Below are 23,542 nucleotides of genomic sequence, written 5' to 3'. Positions count from 1 at the left end.
ACGTGAAAAGATCTGGTTGTTCAATCTGTTTGCAAAACTTTGGGCTGTTAACTATTTTTAAATTTGATCACCTTACTTAATCTTGTTTGATTTTAACACCAAATAAACCTCTGGGTTACTGGTAATGAAAAAGTTCTTAGGGTACAACTCTCAACTTTTATATTGAGTCATACAAACTACTATAGTGTCAGAAACATTCACTTTATGATGTGCTCATGGAAATAACTTCACTTTTTATCCAAAAAGATATTAGGTTAATTTTTAAAGCTACTTTATTTAACCTGTGATAAATACCGCATGAATCTTCCACAATATTCTAATATTTTGAGATAGAGGATTTTTCAGAGCTGTAAGCTGTAATCATCACCAAAAAACCAAAATAGTCTGGAAATACTTCCTCATGTCAGAGATGAATCTAGAATTTATGCAAATTATTCCATTCTTTTTGTCTCACACTGAAATATTGAGCTTTTATGGCTTCTGTAACATCTGCACATTGACTCAAGGTAGGCATATGTTTAACACAAAACTTATTAAATATATCATACTTAAATATTGTAGGAATACTGTGCTTATTGAGACTTAAAGCAGAAGTCAATTAGGGAAATTTAATGATTTTTTAATATGGTGCAACAGTCCCTGATCCGTGTTGCAACTGACCATCTGAATTCCTCTATTCAAATAAATATTGTGATTGATATGCCATATGTAGCCATTTTTAAATGGTATGGGTAATTAGCAGACACGTGCAAGTTTAATATGTAAAGATTTGGTGTGCCTAGTCCAAATAGTCTCTGAGTAACTGAGAGTAATGTAAAAAGTGTTGCAACTGTCCCCATTCTCCCCTACTAACCACTTTGCCTGCTTGCAACCAATGGGAGGGGTTATAACAAATGCTCCTGAAGAACTCTGGACCTTTCCTTGAACACTATAAACACATCTTTCATTAGTATTAGTATATTATACACAATCTTGATGATCTCAAACATATATCTCCCATCAAACTACCACAATAAACGCCTGAATGCTTCCCGACAGAAAAAAACATGGGTCTGCTGCCAGCTTGCAACCAAAACAGCAAAAACGCAGTGGAAACTGCAAGACAAAAAACTCAAACTTACAAAAATAATTACAGCGCCACCAAGACAAGTGGTCAAACGCTGCAACTGCACCAAACAATCAATGACTGCATTTACACTCCCATTTATTTCCATGCGCTGTAATTCCTCAATTACTCTGTCTCTGAGTGCTACAGGAATCCTCCTGGGAGCATGCACGACAGGTGACACAGTTTGGTCTATCTGTATATGGTGCAGACCAGGTAAGCAACCTAGTCCATTGAAGAGATCCTCGTAGTCTTTCAGGATGTTATTTTCCTTTCCAACATCATACATCCTTTTCACTAAGCCAAGTTTCACACAAATGGCTCCTCTCAGTGTAGCTGTAACATCTTATGTGATTTCAAACTCAGTGTTGCGCTTTTGGCCCTTATGTTCACATGTCTACGCTCTCTTTCCCGATGGCGCTATCTTCTGGCCAAAGAAAGCAACAAGTTTGCTTTTCCTTGCTCAAAGCCTGCCTCTGACACCCAGCACGTTAAGTTTATTAACTGACATTGCATTACAGTCTGCACCACTGTCCAGTTTAAAAGTCACAACTTTCTTGTTTATTTTCAGGCTCTCAGTCCATTTTTCTTCCTCAGCTTCAGTCTGCTGTGAATCCATCACTCTCGCATGTTTTTCACACTCTTGTCCAACTGTGCCGATAAACATTTCATTTTCTTCCACACTTTGCTCAGCTGCATGTACTTTTTTTCTCTGTTGGTGCTGCTGATTCTGTGATCTGCACATCTTGGCGAAGTGATTTTTCTTATTGCATGTCTTACATGTTTGGCCAATTGCACGGCATTTTCTTGTTCCGTGTTTGAAACCCACATCTGCTGCAACTTGATTCACCTTGTTCTGTGTTAGATTTTACTTTGTCTTTTTACCTGACAGTCTGTACTCGGTTCATTTCTACTTCTTCTGTCAGTGCTTTGACTTGACTGGTTGTTATCTCACTTGCACAGCAGATATCAATGGCTTTTTCTACTGTCAGGTCTGCTTGTCTTAACAGCTGCCCCTTACTTGGTCATTTGTAATGCCACAAACAATTCTGTCACGTACTAGAGAATCATGCAACAGTCCAAATTCATGGCTTTATTTTTTAAATCTGTGACATACAGTGCTTAACAAATTTATTAGACCACCACCCAAAGTAAGGTTTATGCCACAGCTGCCTTAAATTAACAGCATTGGTAATCACCAAAATCACTTTTTATGTTTCTGCAATGGTTAATACACCAATATGAAGAAGCTCTTTAACCCAAATGATATTTTTAATGCTAAAATATAATAATTATTGTTATCCACAAATTTTCAAATGTGCTGATTTACAAAAAAAAAAAACCTGAAAAAATAGTAAAGCACATTAATATTTCTTGATTAATATGTCAAATTACAGTTATTTACTTGCATTCCTGAACAGAAAAATTAGTTTTAGTGCTTGATTAATTTCTCACTTCTCAGAGAAGTCCAGTGAGCTGGCTCAAATTTGGGTATAAAAAGGTGAATTCAGTTTGAAATTCCTCATTCCTGTTCAAAATGGTAAAACGTGGAGAGCTCACTGAAAATGAAAGAGTCTGCACTGAAGCACTTCATGATGCTGGATGGTCTCTGAGACAAATAGGGAAAGACATAAAGTGTTCTCACAGTGTGGTCAAGTATGCTTTGGAGTCAATTGCGACTGGTACTTACAAAATGCACCAAGGCAGAGGCAGGAAACCAAAGTTACCTGAAGCAGATGTCAGACACCTCAAGATTTGAAGTAAGAGAGACAGAAGGGAGACCACTGCTGATCTTCAGGCAGAGATGAACGCTTCTAGATCAGAGTCTAAGAAAGTCTCAAGAATGACCTTAAACAGACGACTGACGGAACAAGGCTTAAAGGGAAGAATAGCTGCTAAGAAGTAATTATTGAGGCCTGCAAACGTCCAGAAAGGCCTCAGATTTGCCAGGAAGCACAAAAACTGGACTGGAAGAAGGTACTCTGGACGGACGAGTCCAAGTTTGAACTCTTGGGTCAGCATGGTCGTGTTTATGTCTGCAGAAAAGCTGGAGAACATTTTGATGCCAAATGCACTGCACCCACAGTGAAACACGGTGGAGATTCCATTATGGTATGGGGTTCCATTTGTGAGTGAAAATAAAAATGAGTGAAAATGGACGGTATCATGAACGAGAACGTCTACCACAACATCTTAGTGCATCATGGAATCCCTTCTGGAGTGAATCCGATTGGTGGTGGGTTCATATACCAACAAGACAATGACCCCAAGCATACTTCAAACCGGTGCAGAGACTATTTCACCAAGAAAAAGGAATCTGGAGTACTGGAACTGATGGACTGGCCAAGTCAAAGTCCAGATTGAATCCTATTAAACAAATTTGGGATTTAGTAGATTCAAAGATTGATGGCACAAAAGTTTCATCTAAAGCAAGTCTGTGGGAACAGCTAGAAACTATTTGGAACTCAATAACAAAAGAGACTGTGGAAAAGTACATAAAAACAATGCCAGCAAGAATGCAAGCTGTTATCAAGGCCAAAGGAGGTCATACAAAATATTAAGTTTTTTGGTTATTTTGTTATTTGCCAAATAAATAATAAATTTTTTAGTTTTAAACAAGTTTTTGAAAGATTTCTAAGATATTTATGTTTTTTCATTTTATAACAGGTGGTCTAATAAATTTGTTAAGCACTGTACGAATCATTGGGCTCTGTACTACTTGAAATATGTCTAATGAGTTGAGTTTTTTCACCATTGATCTTTATCCATCAGGATGATTGGAATTTAATAAGTTTCGTTTTCTTACATTTTCTGGAACTTAGCTCTTCTGTCACCCCCTCCTCTCTCTCTCTCTCTCTCTCTCTCTCTCTCCCTCTATTTTGGTGTATCCTCGCTGCCAAACCGCTGACGTAATGCTCCGCCGTTAATGATTAGCATGTGGAAACGGGCAGCGCGAGCCTCTCTCAGACAAAGCTGACGACACTCAGTCGAAAGGCACTTGGTCTAGTCTTCAAAATAAAAGCACGGCCTTCTTTTTGGGAAAGCGATTGACTGTTAAAAGTTTAAAAAATTAGTAATGAAATGGACTTAACTATTTGTATTTCTTATTCTGATGAAAGAATGCCCTCTTAGAATACAGAAATAAACCTTAGTGGGACTGTTAATTATGCCATTAAAAAAAAAATCTGAACTCAAATACCAAATTATACTCCAAAGTGAAACGTTAACTTAATAAACCCATATAAAAAAGGCACTGTCAAATCTGGTCTCAGTTTCCAAAAAGGGCACTTTGCCAAAATCGGTTTTCTGAGATGGTACCAAAGAGGGCACTCTGTCAAATCTTGGCCATTTAATTTAAAGGGCATCAAAGAGGACACCAGGTGGTGTTCATTTACCATTAAGGAATCTAAAAGGGAGCAATTTTTTTCAAATAGTAGGGCGCCAAGGTGGGCAATTGCCCCCTGCCTTCCTCCGAGTCCTCTAGTTCAGGGCTTCTCAACCTTTTCAGCCCGCGACCCCAAAAATAAAGGTGCCAGAGATCGGGGACCCCCACTGTACCTGGAGGTGGTTGAACACAGCCATGCACATTCAAAAATAGTCATGTGGAGACAAGGCTGTGGTGGTAAAAATTAGATTCATATTTCCATAAAAAGGCAAAATGGGCATAAATAGCGGTAAAAGGGATTTAAAAAGTGGCTGAAATCCTTTCAAATGTGTAAAAATGGGTGGGAATTTGGTGAAATGGGATGAAAAATTGATATCAACTGGTAAAAGAGTGTTAACCGAGAAAAGAAAAAAGGCAGATATTGGCAGAAATTGGTTAAATTGGCAAAAATAGGCATATAAGATAGTGACATGTGGATAAAATGGGAAAAAAATGGGCATACAAAGAGATAAAATGGGCTTAAATGTGCCAATCATGGGTCAACAGTGGCAACATTGGGTTTAAGTGGCAAAAATTGGTTTAGAAGCGGCAAAAACAGGAAAAAGGTAGTTAAAAATGGGAAAAATTAGGTGTGAACTGGCAAAAAATTGTTAAAATTGGTGGGGAAAAAAATGATGAAAAGGGGTTCAAATTTGGCAAAATGTGTGTTAAGTGGAAACAGTGTAATTTAAAAAGGGGAATCTTAGGGAGTCTCACAACCCCAATGGGGGTCCCGACCCCAAGGTTGAGAACCACTGCTCTGGTTAACATCAACATAGATTCTATATATTCAAACATTATTGTCTTACTCTGTCTTTTTTGAAAGTACGGTTATGTATTTCTTTAGAAATATGTCAACATACAGTATTACCTATTTAAATTGATGACCTACAATTGTTCCTATTACTTCCTGTGTACTGTATGAGCCCGAGTGTATTGTTTGATGAAACTGTGTATTGCTGCCATTCTTGGTCAGGTCTCCCTTGAAAAAGAGATCTTTGATCTCAATAGGACTAACCTGGTTAAACAGGTTAAACAAATAAATAAATTACTCATATTGCCATCAATGTTACTTTTTTTGGCATCAATACAGATAAAAAAGAATAATGATAATATAATTAAAGTTTTTGGCTATATGTCGCTCCATCAAATGTTTGGTTGAAATGGATTTGCTTCGTCGCCTTGAGTGTATGCTTTTATTTTGACATGTTCCAACAGGAAGTTACGTCCTTCATTCCACTCAACTTGACCGCGTCTCTTTTGACTCAGCCAAGCAACCCGTCTGCAGGAGAGAGAGTGAGAGAGAGACAGAGGAAAAGTTAGTCAAGATGGCAAATCTCACAGACCCGCAGTGAAGGGGCACCGCTCCCCGAAAAAGCCGAGCCTGACGCCTGTTTGTCCTGAGACAAACCCAACGATGCTAACTGCTCTAGGAGGTAAGAACCGCCAACTTCGTCCCGGTCAGCCGTTTCTCTTACATTTAAAACATTTCAAACAGAAGTTTCAAAGTCTTCTTTATTGTGTTCAGTCAAACGGTAGGCTTTGTGTTTGTCGAAGAAAAGTAGCCTTTATTTTAAAATCACGTAGCTTGCTAACGCCTTTTCATTTGTCTTAGTGGTAATGGTTCCTGGGCTTTTACAGCCGTTAATGTCAGTTGGTCGTGATACACACGGTTGTAGGGAGCCGCAACTTTACAAACGTTAACTTTCTGTGTTGTAGTTTCACTTGTATGTTTTTGTGTACTGAAAATGGACGATACATGTTAAAATAGTTCGTTTTTCTTTGTACAAACTGCCCGCACACATCCACATAGACACATCCGCCAACGGTCATTCCCTGTGTGCTGATGAAGCAAAGTGACAGTTTTAGACAGCGGCTAACGTTCAGCCGTTAAACCTGGTGTCTGCTGCTAGCTTACTCCTACTCGGCTAGAACTCTCTTCTACAGCTATTTCCCGGGTTAACACTGAGATTTTTTTAAGAGTAACCTGTTACTAAATTAACGGAGTGAAGTCTGTACAGCACACAGCCCTGCCAGCAGCCGCCACCGTCGATAACCCGGCGTCCTCTCTGTGGAAAATTCCGGGATACAGCGCTGGTAGTACCGACAGCTGTATTTTTAGGAATGGGTGGACACCAAAAACGAAATTTGTTTATTTTTGTCCCGGTGGTGAATGCCACAAGCCTATGCGCATAGGCAGGAGCGAGAGGCCGACCCATAAATGCATGTATGAGTTTTTTGAAGGCTGTTTTCCCCCTCCATTGCAGCAGCACTAAAGTCTGCAGAGCTGAAGCAACAGGGAGACTGTCGCATTTCCAGTGAGACTGTCAGATCTACTCAAGTCTGAAAGAGATGGAGAGTAGGGCTGGGCAATATGTCGACTTTTAAGATAAATCATCACGTTTCCTAACAAGTTAAAGGGTGCCAGTATAGTTAAGTTGAAAACATATTTTCTATTAATGGTGTTTTTGTGTTAATTTGGGAAAAGGTGCCAGCTCTAATGGTCAGTAAAAATATTGTTTACAGTATTTATTTATCTATGTATTTATTTAAATATATTTAACCAGAAAAACCCAATTAAGATTAAAAATCCCAACAACAAAGCAACAAAGTCCTGACAAAAAAAGGCAGCAGCAGAACAATTAACAGAAAGACCAGGGCTGCATTTGGCCCCCAGGCCTTGAGTTTGACACCGGTGGTCTACAATATCTTAAGATTTAGGGCACTGAGAAGATGCATGCATGTACAGAGCATCACTGTAATCAATCAGAGGCTTAGATACGGCAGAAATATTTTTCGTGGCATCGACAAAAATCAAGACATATTTCTGAAATAGAAACACAGTTACAACTTTACATTCTTTACAAGCTGCACAATATGACACTTAAAAGACAGAATCATCAATCAGGAATCCAAGGTATTTATTAGATGATACAGACTCAATTACATCATTCTAAGATGCAGTAATGGAAAGCAGGTTCAAAAACCTTTTCTTTGAATACTAAAACATCATGTGTTTGATGTTAAGAAACATATATAGAATATAGAAGTCTTGCACTGAACCAAGAGGCTCGTTGAGCCCCTTTAACAGATTTTCCTCATGTTGTCATAAACCTGCCTTTAAGCAGTGCAGCATGATTTGGTGGCAATGTGTGTTTGTGATTATACTTGACAGTATTGCAATTAATACAATCCATAAATAGCATCATTGAGTTTTTCTTGGTACTTGCTTTTTTTGTTGTTATTTAACACACATTTTAAAAAAATCAAACACGTACCAAATAAGGGTGGGAGAAAAAAAGCAATACAGGATAGTATTGTGATATTTTGTCTGGTGATATAGCGTGTCGTCTCTTGAACCAAGTATCGATTTTTTATGCAAATTAATTGCTAATAAGAACTGAAGTCTATGATAAAGAGAAAATAAAATCAATTGTTTGGGCAGTTGTTTGTCGGCAGGTTGGCAGAGGTGATGCTCAGAGAGCAGGAGAAAAGTTAGTACAAAAAAACATGGCAGAACCAGGGGAAGGACATTAGGAATGCAAGCAGGGCACAAATGAGATGGACATGACACATGAGGTTTGCAAGAAGTGCTACATGAAAATAAAATACTGCAGAAACATGACAAACATGAGAGCAAGACTAATGCTTAATCATCTAAACAGTTGAAAAAATGGTGTATATTGCGATTGCGATAAATGGTGTTGGAATACTCACTGTGTTGCAAAATGTTTAAATTTGCAATGATATTGAATTGGGACTCAAGTATCATGATAATATTGTCTCGTGGGGCCACTTGTAATTCCCACCCCTAATACCAAGTGAAGAGCTGTTTGGAAGACTGAGTCTTATTACTGAGTTGATCCGTATTACTGCTCATCCAGATCTGTAAGAAGAGACAGATTTCTCTTTGCCACAGACATTGGCTTTGGAAACACAAGTAAAATCAGGTTTTACCGTGACATACTGTACTGAACCAAACCAGACTGTTTGGTAAAAACAAGCCATACATGGGTGCTGACTGACACCACTTGTCCAGGCTTTAGACTGAAGCATTTTAATCCATGTCTGCTGCCATTTTCCTGTGAGCTTTTTAAACTTTTTGTTTGAGCGTGTCCCTACTTCTGGAAAGTAGCATGCAATTTTTATTTATTTTTTTCTTTTAGATTTTTCACAATTTGAAGGGTTGCCACAGTCATAAACACACACAAAACTTTGGCTTTTTGATAGCATTTCTCTGTGTAGAAATCCCTCCCTGCTCCCAATATGACTGGCTCCCACTATACAAACAATTTCTGTCATTTTCCATGAAAAAGGACAGTTTGTACAACAGGTGACTTCCTTCTTACTAGTAACAAATCTTTTAGTGGATTCAGCAGTAAGGTGACCAGATGCTATCATGAAATTGATTTGATAATATTTTTTGAAATATTTCATTATCTCCATTCAGCTAAAAAATACTGAGGTATAATATTTGGTCTTTATGCCCAGCCCTAGTATAGACAGTTGAAGCTTTTGGAATGGGATACCAAAAACCTTATAAAAGGAAGCATTATGACACATACATGCATTCTGCTGATATATGGACTGTAAATATCAGCAAAAATGTTTGAATTTGCAGATATTTGGGATGTAAATATCAGAAAAAATGTTTGAATTTGCTGACACAATGATTAACGTTTTAAGCTATTCTCTGCAAATACAAACATTGTGTGGATAATATAGAGTATCCCTACTGTTGAATATATTTTCTCTCTTTTTTTTCTAACTTGTAACGTCCTCCAGCAGGCTTAAGAGGGATTCCCTGAAGAAAAATGCCAGTGAGGCTGAAGCTGATGTGACACAGAGTGTGCTGGAAGAAGGCTGACTCATCAAATATCACTCTGCTGGGACTTAGCAGCCAAGAAAAGCTCATATCAACTAATGCCAAGCTAGAAGAGCACCCCACATCCTCCCAACCCCTTAACAACAGAGATTATCAGACAGAAGAGCTGAAACCCCGCCAGAAGGAATATATCCACAACCAGCTGTGGGTGAAACAAACTTCAAGACTGCTGACCCGCTGTCCCTGCCGCAAACAGAGCTAAGAATGGCATCACTGTGCTACAGCTGAGACCTTAACAACTGCTTGATCCCCCCAGCCCTGCCTATAGAAACATCAACAATCAGCTGATAAGAACACCACCATCGTCCTGTAAGATTTACCCCAACCATCTGTCTCTGAGTAGTTATCCCCTCTTTTCTTCCTAGCCCGGCACCACAACAGTCAGTCTGCCTACTATCCCACCTCACAGACCATGATGTTTCGTGATCAGGTGGGCGTGCTAGCAAGCTGGTTCAAGGGATGGAACGAATGCGAACAGACGGTGGCTCTGCTGTCCTTGCTGAAGAGAGTGAGCCGGACCCAGGCCCGCTTCCTGCAGCTCTGTCTGGAGCACTCCCTCGCTGAGTGCACCGAACTGCAGGTCCTGGAAGGAGAGGCCAACAACCCAGGTAAGCAAACTGCACTGCCTCTGCCAACTGCAACTACATCCCCTTAGATGAGATGAAGGTGCATTCAAAGGTAGTGACAGACTAGATTCACTCAGTAGTAGTTGCTACTAGATTCAGACTGATATGAGATTTCTGACACTGAGGCTGATTACATTTTCAAAAGTGAAAATATGGTGCCTGGTATTTTGAATTTGTAAGATAAGAAAAGGCGTTCGACTCAGATTACTAATTGCTCAAGCTTTGACAAGTCTCAGAAGATAGTTCTCTAGAACATCAAAGAAAATTAAACACTCAACTAGGGATGTCACGATTACAGATTTTCTTGGTACGATTGTGGTCAGAGAAATAATTTGGATTTTAAGATTATCACAATTATTTTTGCATTAATTTATTTCACACTACCATGAATAAGTAAAATCACATGAACACTCCTTATAGGTCTGGAATTTGAATTTATTTCCATATTTGGATGCTCTCATAACAAAATAATATATCAACAATGTAAAGTAACCAAAACATACAAGAAAAATGATAATAATCCTATATGGAATTAAACAAAAATCACATCGGCTGTGTAAACAATCAATAAATGCAACAAATGCAAAGCAACACGAGACGGTTGTTGTGTAACTTTGTTTTCGTTCCAGGCAAGTTGCGCTGATGTACCAATATGGTTCACGGCAAAATATTTTCTGGAAATTGACGGTAGGAAACGTTCCGATTAACTAATTGTAAAGTATGATACTGCAATTAATTGTGAAAATGGGTAATCATGACATCCCTACACTCAACACATTTACATGCAGGTAGAAAAGGTCAATTTCTTGTGTTAGTCTGACAAAACTGGACTTTTAAAATGCATGTAAACATGCTAGTCTGACTGAAATGATACTACTGTATATCAAATTTCTCAAAGTGGGACTAGCACACCTCCATAATGCAGCTGAAGATCAATTATACTCTACACCCTAATGCATATGGAATGAGCCTTTACTCTGCATATACACCTCACTTAAACCCAGTTTAGACTAGGTGTTCTGAGAATGATCCCTTGTCTCCACGCCAGGTTCAGAAGTCGTGTTATGATCTGTCTTAAGCCATGCTTCCATCAGGGGGTCTGGTTTGATTCAGTACGGTTTGGTATGGTTTGGTACGCTAAACCCCAAAATAATTTGCGTTTCCACAGACACCCGTGCCCTCACTTGGTGGGCGGGCTGTAAAGGCGATGAATGCGAAGTCACAGTCAGCTCGAGTCTTCTGGTCCAGCTGCAGAGTTGTAGAAAGGATAAGTGACAGAAATCAGTAGGGAATAAGCATTAAACAGGTTTATTTCAGGTAAAGGTGCTTTTTTTAAAAAAAAACTACATTTTAATTACGTTAACTGCTGTCAGTAAAGATCCTCGGCTGATGGAATACGTGTAAAGAGATGGTTGAGTCGTAACTGTACATTAATATGGGAATATATCTAGTCTATAACAGTTTATAACACAAAATATAAAAGTTCAGAGCTGTACTGTGAGAATTCACCACAGTAAAAGTTCAGCTGGTGTTAAAATCAAACTAGATTAAGTCAGAAATCCTGGGTTTGTGCTTATCTGGTTTTAAAATAGGCTTCAGCCCGAAGTTTTTCGAGCCCGTTCAACAACCACAGAGTGATGTTTTCAGAAGTTGCCTAATGTAAGAAGTAGATGAATGACTAGTTACAGTACAGAGAATCAACTGTTCTAAGGCTTCGTATTCACAAAACTTCAGCATTAATTTAATTTCACATCCATTGCGGATAGACAAGGCTGGTGTGAGCCTTTGGGCTCTGCTTTGTGTACTTAAAATCAGGTCCGGGTAAACGTCAGGAAACTGGATTTGTGGCCAGATACCAATATCCACAGACTAGGAAACAGTGTGGATCTCTGTCGAGTCCAAATATCTCAGATTTAAGCTGATATTACTCCGTTTTTCTCCCGTTTCTCAGCTGTGTCGCACGCTGACTTGACGTCAGTGCAACTCCCTGTTGTTGTGTGTGTAGCTCCACCTTTTTGGGACAGATAGGTTACCCTGGTACCCCTACCGAAGGGTGCAGAAAGTGGGACGGTACAGGTTGGTTTTTTGGGACCCTTCCCAACTTTCGATTTATGGAAATGCAAAAAAATGCGTGCCGTTCCGCACCGAACTGAGCTGGACCGCTTAGTGGAAACGACCTGTTAGCATATCATCAAAAGCGAGGGGGTTAATGTGTGCCGCATTTAAGCCTAAAGTAAAGCAGAGGGCATATATGAAATGTTCAAAGCTGTAAAATTGTTATTGTTTTCACCTTTTGACATACAAGCTGTTTACTAACTTGTTTCACAAGGCCAGCTGGAGCTAGGTCAGCAGTAACTAGCTGGAAGGTAGCATATTGCCACCTACAGTACAATTGTGGGGTCAGACATACATCCCTATAAAACAACTTTATTTGAATGACTATTTCAGGAAGACTTTACTAAAGCATCACATATGTACAAATTAATCATCTATTTGGATGATAGGTTTTTAATTATTTTTATGAAAAAATGAATATTCATGACACTAGGGGTTTAGTGGCAAATGCTGACAATGATCTGTGGTAGGCCATTATCAACAGGATCATACCACTTTTGCCATGCTGTAGGTGTAAATTTAAAAGATTAAGCTGTTGTCCACCATTCTTTTCTTAAAGCCAAACATTTTCTTCACTTTTAACAGTTTATCTCCTCATTTAATTTTTACATTCTGGAAAAGTGACAGGCTCCTTGTTCGCATTAGAATATGTTTCCTGTCCCAAACATTCCTGAAGATCCATTGAGAGAAATAAATAGCTGATTCACTGCTGTTATGAAGCTATGCAAAGTGTTGCACTGAACTGCAGCCAGTCTGTGAATGTAGAGGGATGCTGGGATTGTGTATAGTGTTAGCTCAGCTGGCACTGCTGCCGGCTGGAGACATCAGTCAGTCAGTCACTGTGCCAGCCTATAGTGCTGCATCGCTCTCTGGGTTGGTATTGCGCCAATGCACCCAAGGGGGGTTCTGGCTGGGTTTTGTTGCATCAGACTGCAGCGTGGCCATGGAAACAAAAACCCTGGCAACCAACTGGGCTCATGAAAAATAGAAAAGAGCACTGCTGCTGGAGAGCATGTGTCTGTGTGTACCTATGGCAACATCTGCATTCAGCAGCACATCTAATGGCTTAGACTGGGCTGACATAATGACTCTGCCCTGCAGAGACACTTGGACACTTTACGTGGAGTTTCCATCAGGGTTTACTATGGGCAGTGGCTGCAGTTAATGCCGGCTGCTCGCTGTTATTGTTTCATATAAAGAGGGAAACATCAAAGCTCTCTATATGAAGTTTCCTCAGTCGACCCCTCCCAGCGTCAGGCTGGTTCACACTGTTAGGGATCAAAGCAGAGCCGTGACACAGGCATGCGGTGGAGTAGGGGATGACGTCTGTTTACAACTCAACAACAGGTTTTTTTTTCTACTAGTTTGTTAATGTTTCAGGATATGGTCTATCCTATGTGAGTCAAAGAGACTCTAGTCTTTGTGGTGATGCTACAGCCACAGTAATGTTTCAGTCTTCATGAATGTTTTATTTCACAGCTAGAGAGACTGACTTGCACTGTTGATAGGAAAATGTCTTTTAATAGAAAGAAGCCAGCTTTTGGTAAAACATCTTGGTTACATGGCACAGTGAAAAAATCTTATTATTTTAATTTGTAGCTGTTACTTAAAAATGTAAAACTTTCACTTGTAACTTCAGTTCATGCTCAGTGAGGTGCTAAACAGTAAAACCTAGGGATGCAACGAAGGCACTTTTTTGAGACCAAACATAAGTGTAGATGTAAAATCTGGATTATGCGTTACACAGGTAAAAGACGCAGTTCGTTTTAGAGGGTCTCCCAGATGGTGAAGAGGTTGCTCTGTAGCTCTTTTAGTGCCAACCAATTTTGCAATGTAGAGTTTTTACACCTGTTAGCTTTGTATACTACAGTAGTTGAGTTCTCAGCCTAAGCTAATGGTTGTGAAATAGGCTACAGACTAGAGGTCAACCGAAATTTATTTTTCAGGGTCATTACTGAAACATTTCATTGGTAGTTTATGAGACTGAGGACAGATATTTTTGAACCAATATGGAACGATTTAGCAGATCAGCTGCTAAAGAGAGTTCTTGATAACTTGTGTATGTCTACAGCAATCAAATAACAGCTGTGATCAAAAACAAAAATGAAAGTTTATTGCTCGCTCTATTGAATCTAGACACGGCACATGGCAAGATGTGGGAAAACAGGAAGTGATGGCTTGTGTCCATGGATTTAGTCTTGATTGCTTATCCCAATCTCGCCAATCAGACATTAGTACTGTATGATTTGGTAGTAATGTGTCTGTAAAGGTAATTTTACAAAGTGCAACAGTGTAACATTGTAAATGGTATGTGTAGCAGCTGCTTGCAGTACATCATGACGTAACGGTCAACACAGCTGCAAGGACGACAACTAGGGATGCAAGATATTTGATTTTTGCCAATGCTGATATTTACAGTTTCATTTTAGTCAATACCGATACCGATATTTAAATATGTTTTACATAACTAAAACTTCAGTCCATTGAACACAATTTAAGGTTTGAGGATGGAAAAAAAACAAACATTTTTTTTCTCTAAAACACACTTTAAAGTTTAAAGAATGAGGATGAATAAAGAAAAAGATCTCAACTTACACAGGTCTGTTGGTCCAGCCTGAAACTCAAGTATGTTATGGCCAAATTTTACAGTCGATATATGCTGATACTCCTGGCCGAAATATCGGATCTAAATATCGGCAAAAATTTTGATATCTGCCGATACCGGTATTTGCCTTTTTTAGCTAATACGTGCTGATACAGATATCAGGCTGATAGTATCTTGCATTCTTTATAACAACAATACTGTTTTAAAGAGAATCTTATTAACCAGGTGGACAGTTATCCACATTCATTGATGCCATTTCTGTCAAACAAGCCAGCTTCATATGACCGCTGTTTAGAAGTTGAAACATTTAAAACTAATAGACACCAGATTGGTTTTTCTGTTTCATGAGCTTTCAACCAAGTGAAAATGAACAAAACAGCATTCTTGAGGATGTTTGTTTTCCATTGTGAACAGCTGCTTTAACAACGACATATATACACATGCAGTTAGCAGAAAGACACCGACTAACACAATCACTGCAACAGCAAACACCAGGTGTGTGTTTGGGGCACTAATGGTATGTCACTTCACCAACCATCAGTCACCTGACATAATTTAAGTTAATATTGATTATTAATGTAAAAGTCTGTTTGTTCTTATATAGAATTGAATTAACTCGAAGCTGGTGTGCCCCCTAGAGATATACTCAAGTCACGCATATTGCGCATATTCAAGTATATTCACACCTGTGATGCAACTAGTTGTGTGCTCAAGGCTTAACAGTGAGTATATCTCTGGCTTAAGAGGGCATAAACAGCATAACTGTAAAGGTCTAAGCTAGAAACTAATCCTTGTGAAATTGTTGTGCTTATTACCATTTTTTCTTCATAGCTTCATTAATTCAATAAAGACTGGCCTCAGATCTTCAGTGCAAAATACTCTGTCCCATTGGAGTCATGCTAAAGTAGATTTTCATGAGCGTCTACTTTCTGCACCTCTAGATTAAATTTTGGGTCCCACTTTTAAATTTTCTCTCACCTGTGTCAGCTAGTGGTTGCTTCCTCTCTGCTGATTCAGCTCAATGTGAAAGCAGCAGGCCTTTCTCAGCTCTATAGACTTAAAATCAAGACACATGCTGCTGAAAAGAGGGAGATCGAGAAGGTTGTCTGGTTACGTGATCCCTCTGGTATGTTGTGGTAGCTTGTTCGAGGGTGTATGTGCCAAAGTAAGACTGATACATCAGACTGCTGTTTTACTGGGCCAGTGAAAATCCTGTGCTGATTATAGAACATTTTCTTGCTAACATGGCTGTCCGAAGAGCTTGGAAAATCCCAAAAGATCTTTTTTGTTTGTGAGAAGTGTCCCTTAAAGGTTTTTCCATTGTAACTTTAATATTTTTTAGAACACTTTGTTTCATTTTTTGTATTTCTGACTAATAAAACTCTGAATACCTGCATTATGATGCTTTTTGAAGTATTGGTTGTCTAGGTAAAAAAAAAAAAACAGCCCTTTAAAACCACACGAATAAACCTTAAATAAATATTAAGTTTAAGAGTTTTTTTTTTATTTTATTAACTGGCCAATACACAGCGCAGTTTGCTTTTCATGCAAGTGCAGAAATGAGTACTGCAGGCTGTTAAAGGGTTAACGTGCAGCTGGAAGTCTTGGGCTGAGTGGAAAAGCGCAACTATTTGGAAAGCGCTGTACAAATGAATGGAATCCTCAGTGACCTACTTCTGTGAGCCACTGAGAGGCTGCCTTGTTTTAGGACCCAGCGAGTGATGCCACTTTATTTGCAACTTCAGAGGCAATCATGATAAATGTTTGATCACCATCTTAGTAAAAAGGCAGGCAGAGATCCATCATACAGGATTACCTTTTCATATTGCTTTTCACATTGGTTCAAGATTGTCACAATAATCCTTACTCCTCTGAGATATTTTAGTCTATCTGAACACCTCAGCATCCCTTATGGGTGGGAGATGTGGACCAAAAAAATCATCTTTTTTTTTTTTTGCTAAATGGTGATATACATGCATATTGATTTTTTCCTGTATAGAATTTTAAAAAAAGGTTGTCACAAATAATGATGTGGATAGTTTCACAGCTGATTAAACACAAATTATATAATTTCCCTTAGTCCAACAGCCCATAGTTAAATGGATATTTCTGTGTTTTTGAAGTTGGGTTCTATAAGACACTTGGCAATAGTAGTGGCATTAGCCTCCAGTGGTTTTAGTATGCATTACTCCTTCAAACAGGACGTGCTTGGGGAAGCTTGCCTGTGCAGTGCTAAAGATGGAGTTACCCAGAGTGAAAAATAAAATACTGCAAAGTTTGACACAGTGTACAAGCAAACATTGTTTTTTGGCCAATTGTTTGTGTCTGTTACACTGTACAGCCCAGATTACCTGCCGATGAGTCTTCTTAAAGGTGTCAGTGAAATCACTGAAGGCTAATACCACTACTATTACCAAGTAACTCATAAGACCCAACTCAAAAAAATACTGAAATATCTTTTAGAAAAACTTGCTTGCATCCCTAGTTAGAATAACAAAATTATAAAGTTGATTTGAGTCTAAACAGCAGAATCATCAGTATCAATTCAACTCCCATAGTGTTAAATGTAACACTGCTTGAGTTTGTGTAATTCTGGTGGGTTATTTTTTTTAGTTAAATTTACACTTTGGAAAGTGTTGACATTTTAACTCTCTTGTAGTGTTACATTTTTCACCTCTAGCAAAGCTGTTTTTTACCGCTAAAGTGTATTTTAAATACAACAATGTGTTATTTCCTTTCACTCTGGGAATACATTTAAAGTAGTACATTTTTTTTGCACTGACACATTTAAATGTAGCTTGCATATTTGATGAAGCAAGCCACCTTGTATTGAACACCCATGGCAAAATCAGGTGTCTCCTTGCAAGGATGGAGCAAAGAGACAAATGCAGAGGCAGAAAAATCATCCATCCATCCATTTTCTATTACACTTATTCTGTTCCAAGTTGCAGGGGGGCTGGAGCCTATCCCAACTGTCATTGGGCGAGAGGTGGGATACACCCTGGACTGGTGGCCAGTCAATCGCAGGGCTGACATATAGAGACAGACAACCAGGCACGCTCACATTCACGGCAATTTAGAGTCACCAATTAACCTAATGAGCATAAAAATCAATTTGATGAAAATCAGCACATCATCCTTTACTGTAGACAATTGCCACAAGTGACTCAGTGGATCACTTCATGCATGGTGCAGAAGTTTTAGAAATAAACAATAGTCCACCAGATATATGAGCAAAGGAATCCCAACACTGATCACTGTATAGGCAACATCTGAACACTCTGCCCTAGGGCATGATGGGTGAACTCTGTCCTCTTGATTTGAATTGTTGTGGGCGGCGCTTAGATCAATTAACTCTACAAAGTTGGACTAACACTAAATGGACCAGCACTGTCAAATAACTCCAACACTGAAGGTCATTTCACCAAAAATGGAGTTACTTTGGTAGTTAAAATCCAATCTGAAATTTTTAACACTAAAACATCAACACTCCAGTTTTTGCTGTTGTAGTAAGAATTAAACCATGCTAAAAGCTGTTTGATACCACATCAACAAAAAGGAAGTCCTAGGCTACGTTCACACGGCAGTTAAAGTGACCTGAATCTGATCTTTTGCTAACATATATGACTAATATCTCATTTTTTTCTGACAATGTGAACAGCAAAAGTCTCATCAAATCTGACCTCTTCAAATCAGATTCAGAGCACTTTCATATGTGGTTCTAAATCAGATACTTGTCTAGTTTTTTGGATGTCTATTGCAGTGTGAACAGCCAAATGAAAAAATCCAATCTGAGAAAAGATCAGAACTGTGCTTTAAGACCTGCACTGTTTCCGTAGCCTTAGACACACAGTGTCTAAGGGTCAGTTTTAGTTTTTTAGTGTGTAAATTGCAGGAAAACTCCATTGACAGCAACTCTGTATCCTGAGATTGTTAAAATTTTCTCTGCTCTAAAATCTCTATTATTCAAGTGATGAGTTGTGTTATAAATATAGAAGCTGTATGATCTTCAGCTGTATTTTTAGCCAAAAGAATGAAAGAAAACTGTCTGAATTGCACCCACAAATGTTGCCAATGTATCTGTGCAAATTAGACCTGTGCAGGAGTTAGCATGTAATTTCAATGTAATTTCAGGGAAAAAAAATTAACAATAAGATAATTGAAATAGAAATTACCCATTTAGTCTTAACATCTCAGATACTTAATCGTGTGCTCTATCTATATGTCACTTGAAACAATCTTTTTACTGAACATTAGGACTGGCATCTTTTTGCCAAGAAATAACGCTTGAAACATTTCACAAACCAGTGGCTTTAATTCTTTATAAAATATAGTGGTACAAATGGTATTGTTTTACCTGCTATCTGGTCTGAAAAGATATCCATTTATCTTTCAAACTATATTTTTCTTCCCTAATATTAAGTATACTTTCATACTTCAGTGTATCCATCTGAAGAGCCAAGCCAGGATAATCACAGCCAGATTTGACTATTTTCAAGTTAGGCACCTCAAAGAGAAAGTTTTAATCCTGGTTTTGTTCTGTGATTTTTTACTGATCGCCTCCAGCATTGGTGCTTATAGAGGAATGTAACTTGCCATTTTTCCTCTCCCTTCAGGATAACAAAACTTCTTTTGAGACAGTCTCAGGAGACAATATCTGATCCACTTGACAGGACATGAATAGGCAGAAGTCGAGTGCTGTCTTAAGGATGACACCCACACCCACACCTATACATGAACTTACACACTCATACAGGGTGTAGTAGAGTTAGTGTAAGGGGTGGGGTTGAGACAGGACAGTGAGCCTGGTGTTCTGAATGACTAACTTCATTTTCCTGTGGTGTGGTGTACTGCTGACCTGGCCTGCACGCCTGTTTGAGCTGAGAGGAGGCCAGTGGGGATCAGTATGTTAAAGCAGCTGTCTGAAGAGCTGAAGGGCAGAGATGAGGCCGCAGTCACTGTCACTGTGTTCACTGTAGAATTCATCCATTTTACTGATGGTGCCTAAAGTCTAGACTAACATGAACCTCTTCTACATTGCAGGACTGTTAAGTTTATGTTAGGCAATGCCATTAATGTAAATGTCATGGAGGTGTCTCTCTGCTTAACAGAAGGAACAAGGCACCACTGTAGGCCACTTTAGGCATCCACCTTTTGTTTGAAGTATCAAGCTATTAAAATCCTGGAAAAATATTATTTGATGAGATGAAATTGCGCAATAATCTAATTTTAATAAATTAATGCCTATTTGAATATTTAAAATGCATAAATCAGCCCAAGTGGCTACAGCACACGATGTCTTATCAGAAGTTGTTATGTTTACTCCAGTATTAGCACTAATATTAGAACAACTCTAGCAAGGGTACTGTAACTGCTCTTGATCAATCACAACAGATGTATAAAATCTTCAAATTCCAAAGTTTCATTGTCTTGTTCATTCACTTTTCTAATGCATCTTGGGATTTAGTTATTGTTATTTCCTCAGGATGCTTGAGATTAAAAAACCTCAGCCAGAATCAAAGTTTGAAGTGCTTTTTGAATCTAGGTCAAAATTTGACTTCCAGCAAAATTATTACTTTTCATTGGAGCTGCAGGCACTAGCTTTGCTTTTAATATTGTAGAGAGAGAGAGAAATGTACTTGTATGTCTGTGTGTAAGATGACTGATACTGAGGGAAAGTCTGCATTGTATAATGGCTAGTATTACTCAAAGAATTCCTGTTGAACTCTCTGCCTAAACTAGGTCTGATGAAAACCTGGGCTGGAAATCAGCATTCCCGGCTGAGGCGGTAAATGGTTCCGGTGCTGGGGATACTGTCTAGGAATTTGGGCACGTCGGAGCACTCTTGAGTCAGGAGCTCAGCAAGGTTGGATGGGGGCTTTTCCAGCGTGGGGGGAAAAAGACACAGTGGAAAAGGAAAACTGATTCCACCTTTAGTGGAGCTAAGGTCTCCTGAGTACACCGCGGTATTGCAAAGGGGAGGGTGAAACGGGGCAGGAGGAGGAGGAGGGATGGGTGGGAAGTAGAAGGGAAAAAATGGAAGCTCAGAATACTGGTGCCATTTACAGCTGAAATTCATTCACCACTCTCCCTGCCTGGTTTGACTTTCCCCAAGATTTTATGGTGTCAGACGGCACCTGCACTGACTAATGGCTCTTAGAGATTAAATGAGATTAAAAAGATTAAATGTCTATTACTTTTGTCTGTTTTTTGCTAAGGGTAGAAAGCTGAATGTTACTTGATTAGTACTGATTAAAATCAAATGGAAGCCCACACTCACAATAGGCCTATGCCTATTTAACGATTACTTCCAATAGTTTTTATCTAAAACTTATGAGAAATAATGTCAGTCTTATTTAAGATTACGAAGTGTGTATCTGTAAACTTTTGTATCAGTATTGTCACTAGTATTACTTCTGCGGAAAACAGATTTTGCTAACCTTGCATAGCAGATGGATAAACCTGTTTCCATGTTTCTCACTGGCGAATCAATCTTGCAAAGCTCCCGTCTAAGCCGTTTGGGCCCGGACTACTCAGCGACAAGGAGCAGTACTTTTTGGCGCGGCTGAGTCGTGACGTATGCAAGGAGCAAAAAGAGAACGGTGCGGTTATGGCGGAAGACAATAGCGTGGATGCTGCTAAAGTGCCAGTCTTATCAGAACTTTACAAAATTTCTTTGTGTAAAGAAGAGCAAAGAACAATATTGAGTTGTTTTCTTAAAAAAAAAAAAAACGACAAAATGGTGTACCGACATGTCTACAGTTGCCATGGTTTGCCTTATGCTGTTCCCTATGGAGTTTAGTCCTCGGTAGGGGCACGGCTTGATAGCGGCTATGTCATGTGTTTTGTTGCTCTGATTGGCCCGTAAAGATGTGAGTGACAGACAGAACGTTCATCCAATCACACTACAAGTTTTGTTTTTTTCAATGGCTCTGACATTTGCCAAACGCTGTGTATGAGTGGTTTCCCAGATGGATGTGTGAAACACATCCATCTGGCATGCTGGGTTAAGATTTTGAAGTATCATCATAGTTTTAAGTGCACACAGTCATGCTGCTGTGAGCTCTACCCTCTCTTCATGGTGATGTGGGTAAAAAAACAAGCTTAACTGAGCGATTTGGGACAGGCAACAGCTCAGATTCAGTCCTATTTCTACATGTTTCACTCTCAAGAGCAGAGCCTAATGGAGCTACTAGCACTCTGACAAAATGCTATTGACTTGATAGTTCTGAGGTCAGGATAATGAAAGAGGTGGGTAATGGCTCTGATTGTGGTCAAGGGAGCAGCTGTAAATACTATAACTCTAATTGTAGCTCCACTGAAGCTCAGTTAGTTAACTGTAGGGGTGGGAGAAAAAAATCGATACAACATAGTATTGCGATATATTGTCTGGTGATATATTGTATTGTCTTGTCCACCAAGTATCAATTTTTTTTCAAATTAATTGCTAATATGAAGTGAAGTTTATGATAATGGAAAAATAGAATCAATTGTTTGGACAATTGTTTGTCCAGTGAGGTTTGAACAGGTGATGGTCATAGAGCAGGAGAAAGTTAGTGCAACAAACATGGCAGCACCAGGGAAAGGACTTCAAGAATGCAAGCAAGACACGAATGAGATGGACATGAAACATGAGGTTTGCAAGAAATGATACATGAAAATAAGATATTGCAGAAATCTGACAAACATGAGGGCATGGCTAATGCTAAATTAGCTAAACAGTTGAAAAAATGGTATATATTAGAATATATGTTATCGTAATACTCACTGTGTTGCAAAATGTATAAAATCGCAATAATATCGAATTGTGACCCAAGTATCGTGATAATATCGTGTCGTGGGGCCACTAGTGATTCCCACCCCTAGTTTACTAATAATAAAAGTCTCTTGTTTTGTTGTTTAAATTTTTTTTTTTTTTTTTTTTCTTTTTTTTGAAAGTCCGATCTGGAGATGGGCAGTTTTCAGCTTAACACAACTGAGCAAGAAAGAAACAAAACTTGAGTTCAGAGATTTGCCACAAGCTGCAGCTTAGTGAGATCTGATGCAGAGAATTGTAAAAGCATCTCTCTGATCTTATGTACAGGCATGAACTGAGTATCCTGTCACAGACCTGTTTTGGGAGAGAAGAAGAGTTGTGGCACTGAGCATGCATTTAAATGCATGATCCTTTTAAATTTTGTAATACCGTGATATAACACGCTTCATAAATGTCAAGTCATATTGCCCAGGCCTATTGTTGACATATTCAATTTGAGGATGTTTCTAAGAATCTGTTTCCCCATTCGGCTTAACACTTATTTAAATTTCATTTAATCGACTAGTCTTAAGAGGAGAAAATCCTTAGAAAACAGTCAAATTCCTCACAGGGTCATTTTGTCAGTGGACGTGATATAAACCTAATATACCATCCACAGCGTGGCTAACATTACAAACTAGCTCCACCAGCCTTCGTTCCTCTTTGCAGACCAATATCGTGCTTTGATTTGAGGCCCGCTTTTCATTTTGGTTGACACACCACTTTATTTCCATTTATTACTTAAAAGACTGTCATACCACTCTGTTCCTATCTAACTGTTAAGCTACCATTGAGCTTCTCATATTTACGTCCGGTGAAGTGTCGTGTGAAAGCTCAGACAGGAAGACAGTGGCCATAAACTGAAGCTACAGTGGCCTCTAGTGGCAGGAAGTTCATCACAGTTTAAAAGAGTGTTTTAGACCAGGAAAGCCTATGTTTATATAGAATTATAGGTAATTAGTTTAATTGACTCTTGGGCCAGCTAAT

At 38.9% G+C, this 23,542-nt stretch overlaps 1 protein-coding gene across 5 annotated transcripts in view; it reads left to right on the top strand.

Annotated features, from left to right (window-relative positions):
- Nucleotides 1–5,823: 5,823 nt before the first annotated feature.
- The window catches only part of samd4a (sterile alpha motif domain containing 4A), a 101,951-nt gene continuing 84,232 nt past the window's right edge, over nucleotides 5,824–23,542 (top strand). For 3 of the 5 annotated variants that reach the window (XM_041809397.1, XM_041809155.1, XM_041809067.1), the window contains exons 1-2: nucleotides 5,824–5,965; nucleotides 9,780–10,022. In XM_041809397.1, coding sequence (XP_041665331.1) covers nucleotides 5,947–5,965; nucleotides 9,780–10,022 — 262 coding nt within the window. In that variant the 5' untranslated portion in view covers nucleotides 5,824–5,946. Of the gene's footprint in view, nucleotides 5,966–9,314; nucleotides 10,023–23,542 lie in introns of all 5 variants that reach the window. The other 2 variants (XM_041809312.1, XM_041809234.1) reach the window with 2 other exon arrangements.

This window comes from Cheilinus undulatus, linkage group 1, assembly GCF_018320785.1.
Source record: "Cheilinus undulatus linkage group 1, ASM1832078v1, whole genome shotgun sequence".
Taxonomy (NCBI): Eukaryota; Metazoa; Chordata; class Actinopteri; order Labriformes; family Labridae; genus Cheilinus; species Cheilinus undulatus.
Note: the sequence above shows the minus strand (reverse complement) of the source record. Positions and strands in the feature narration are given on the sequence as shown.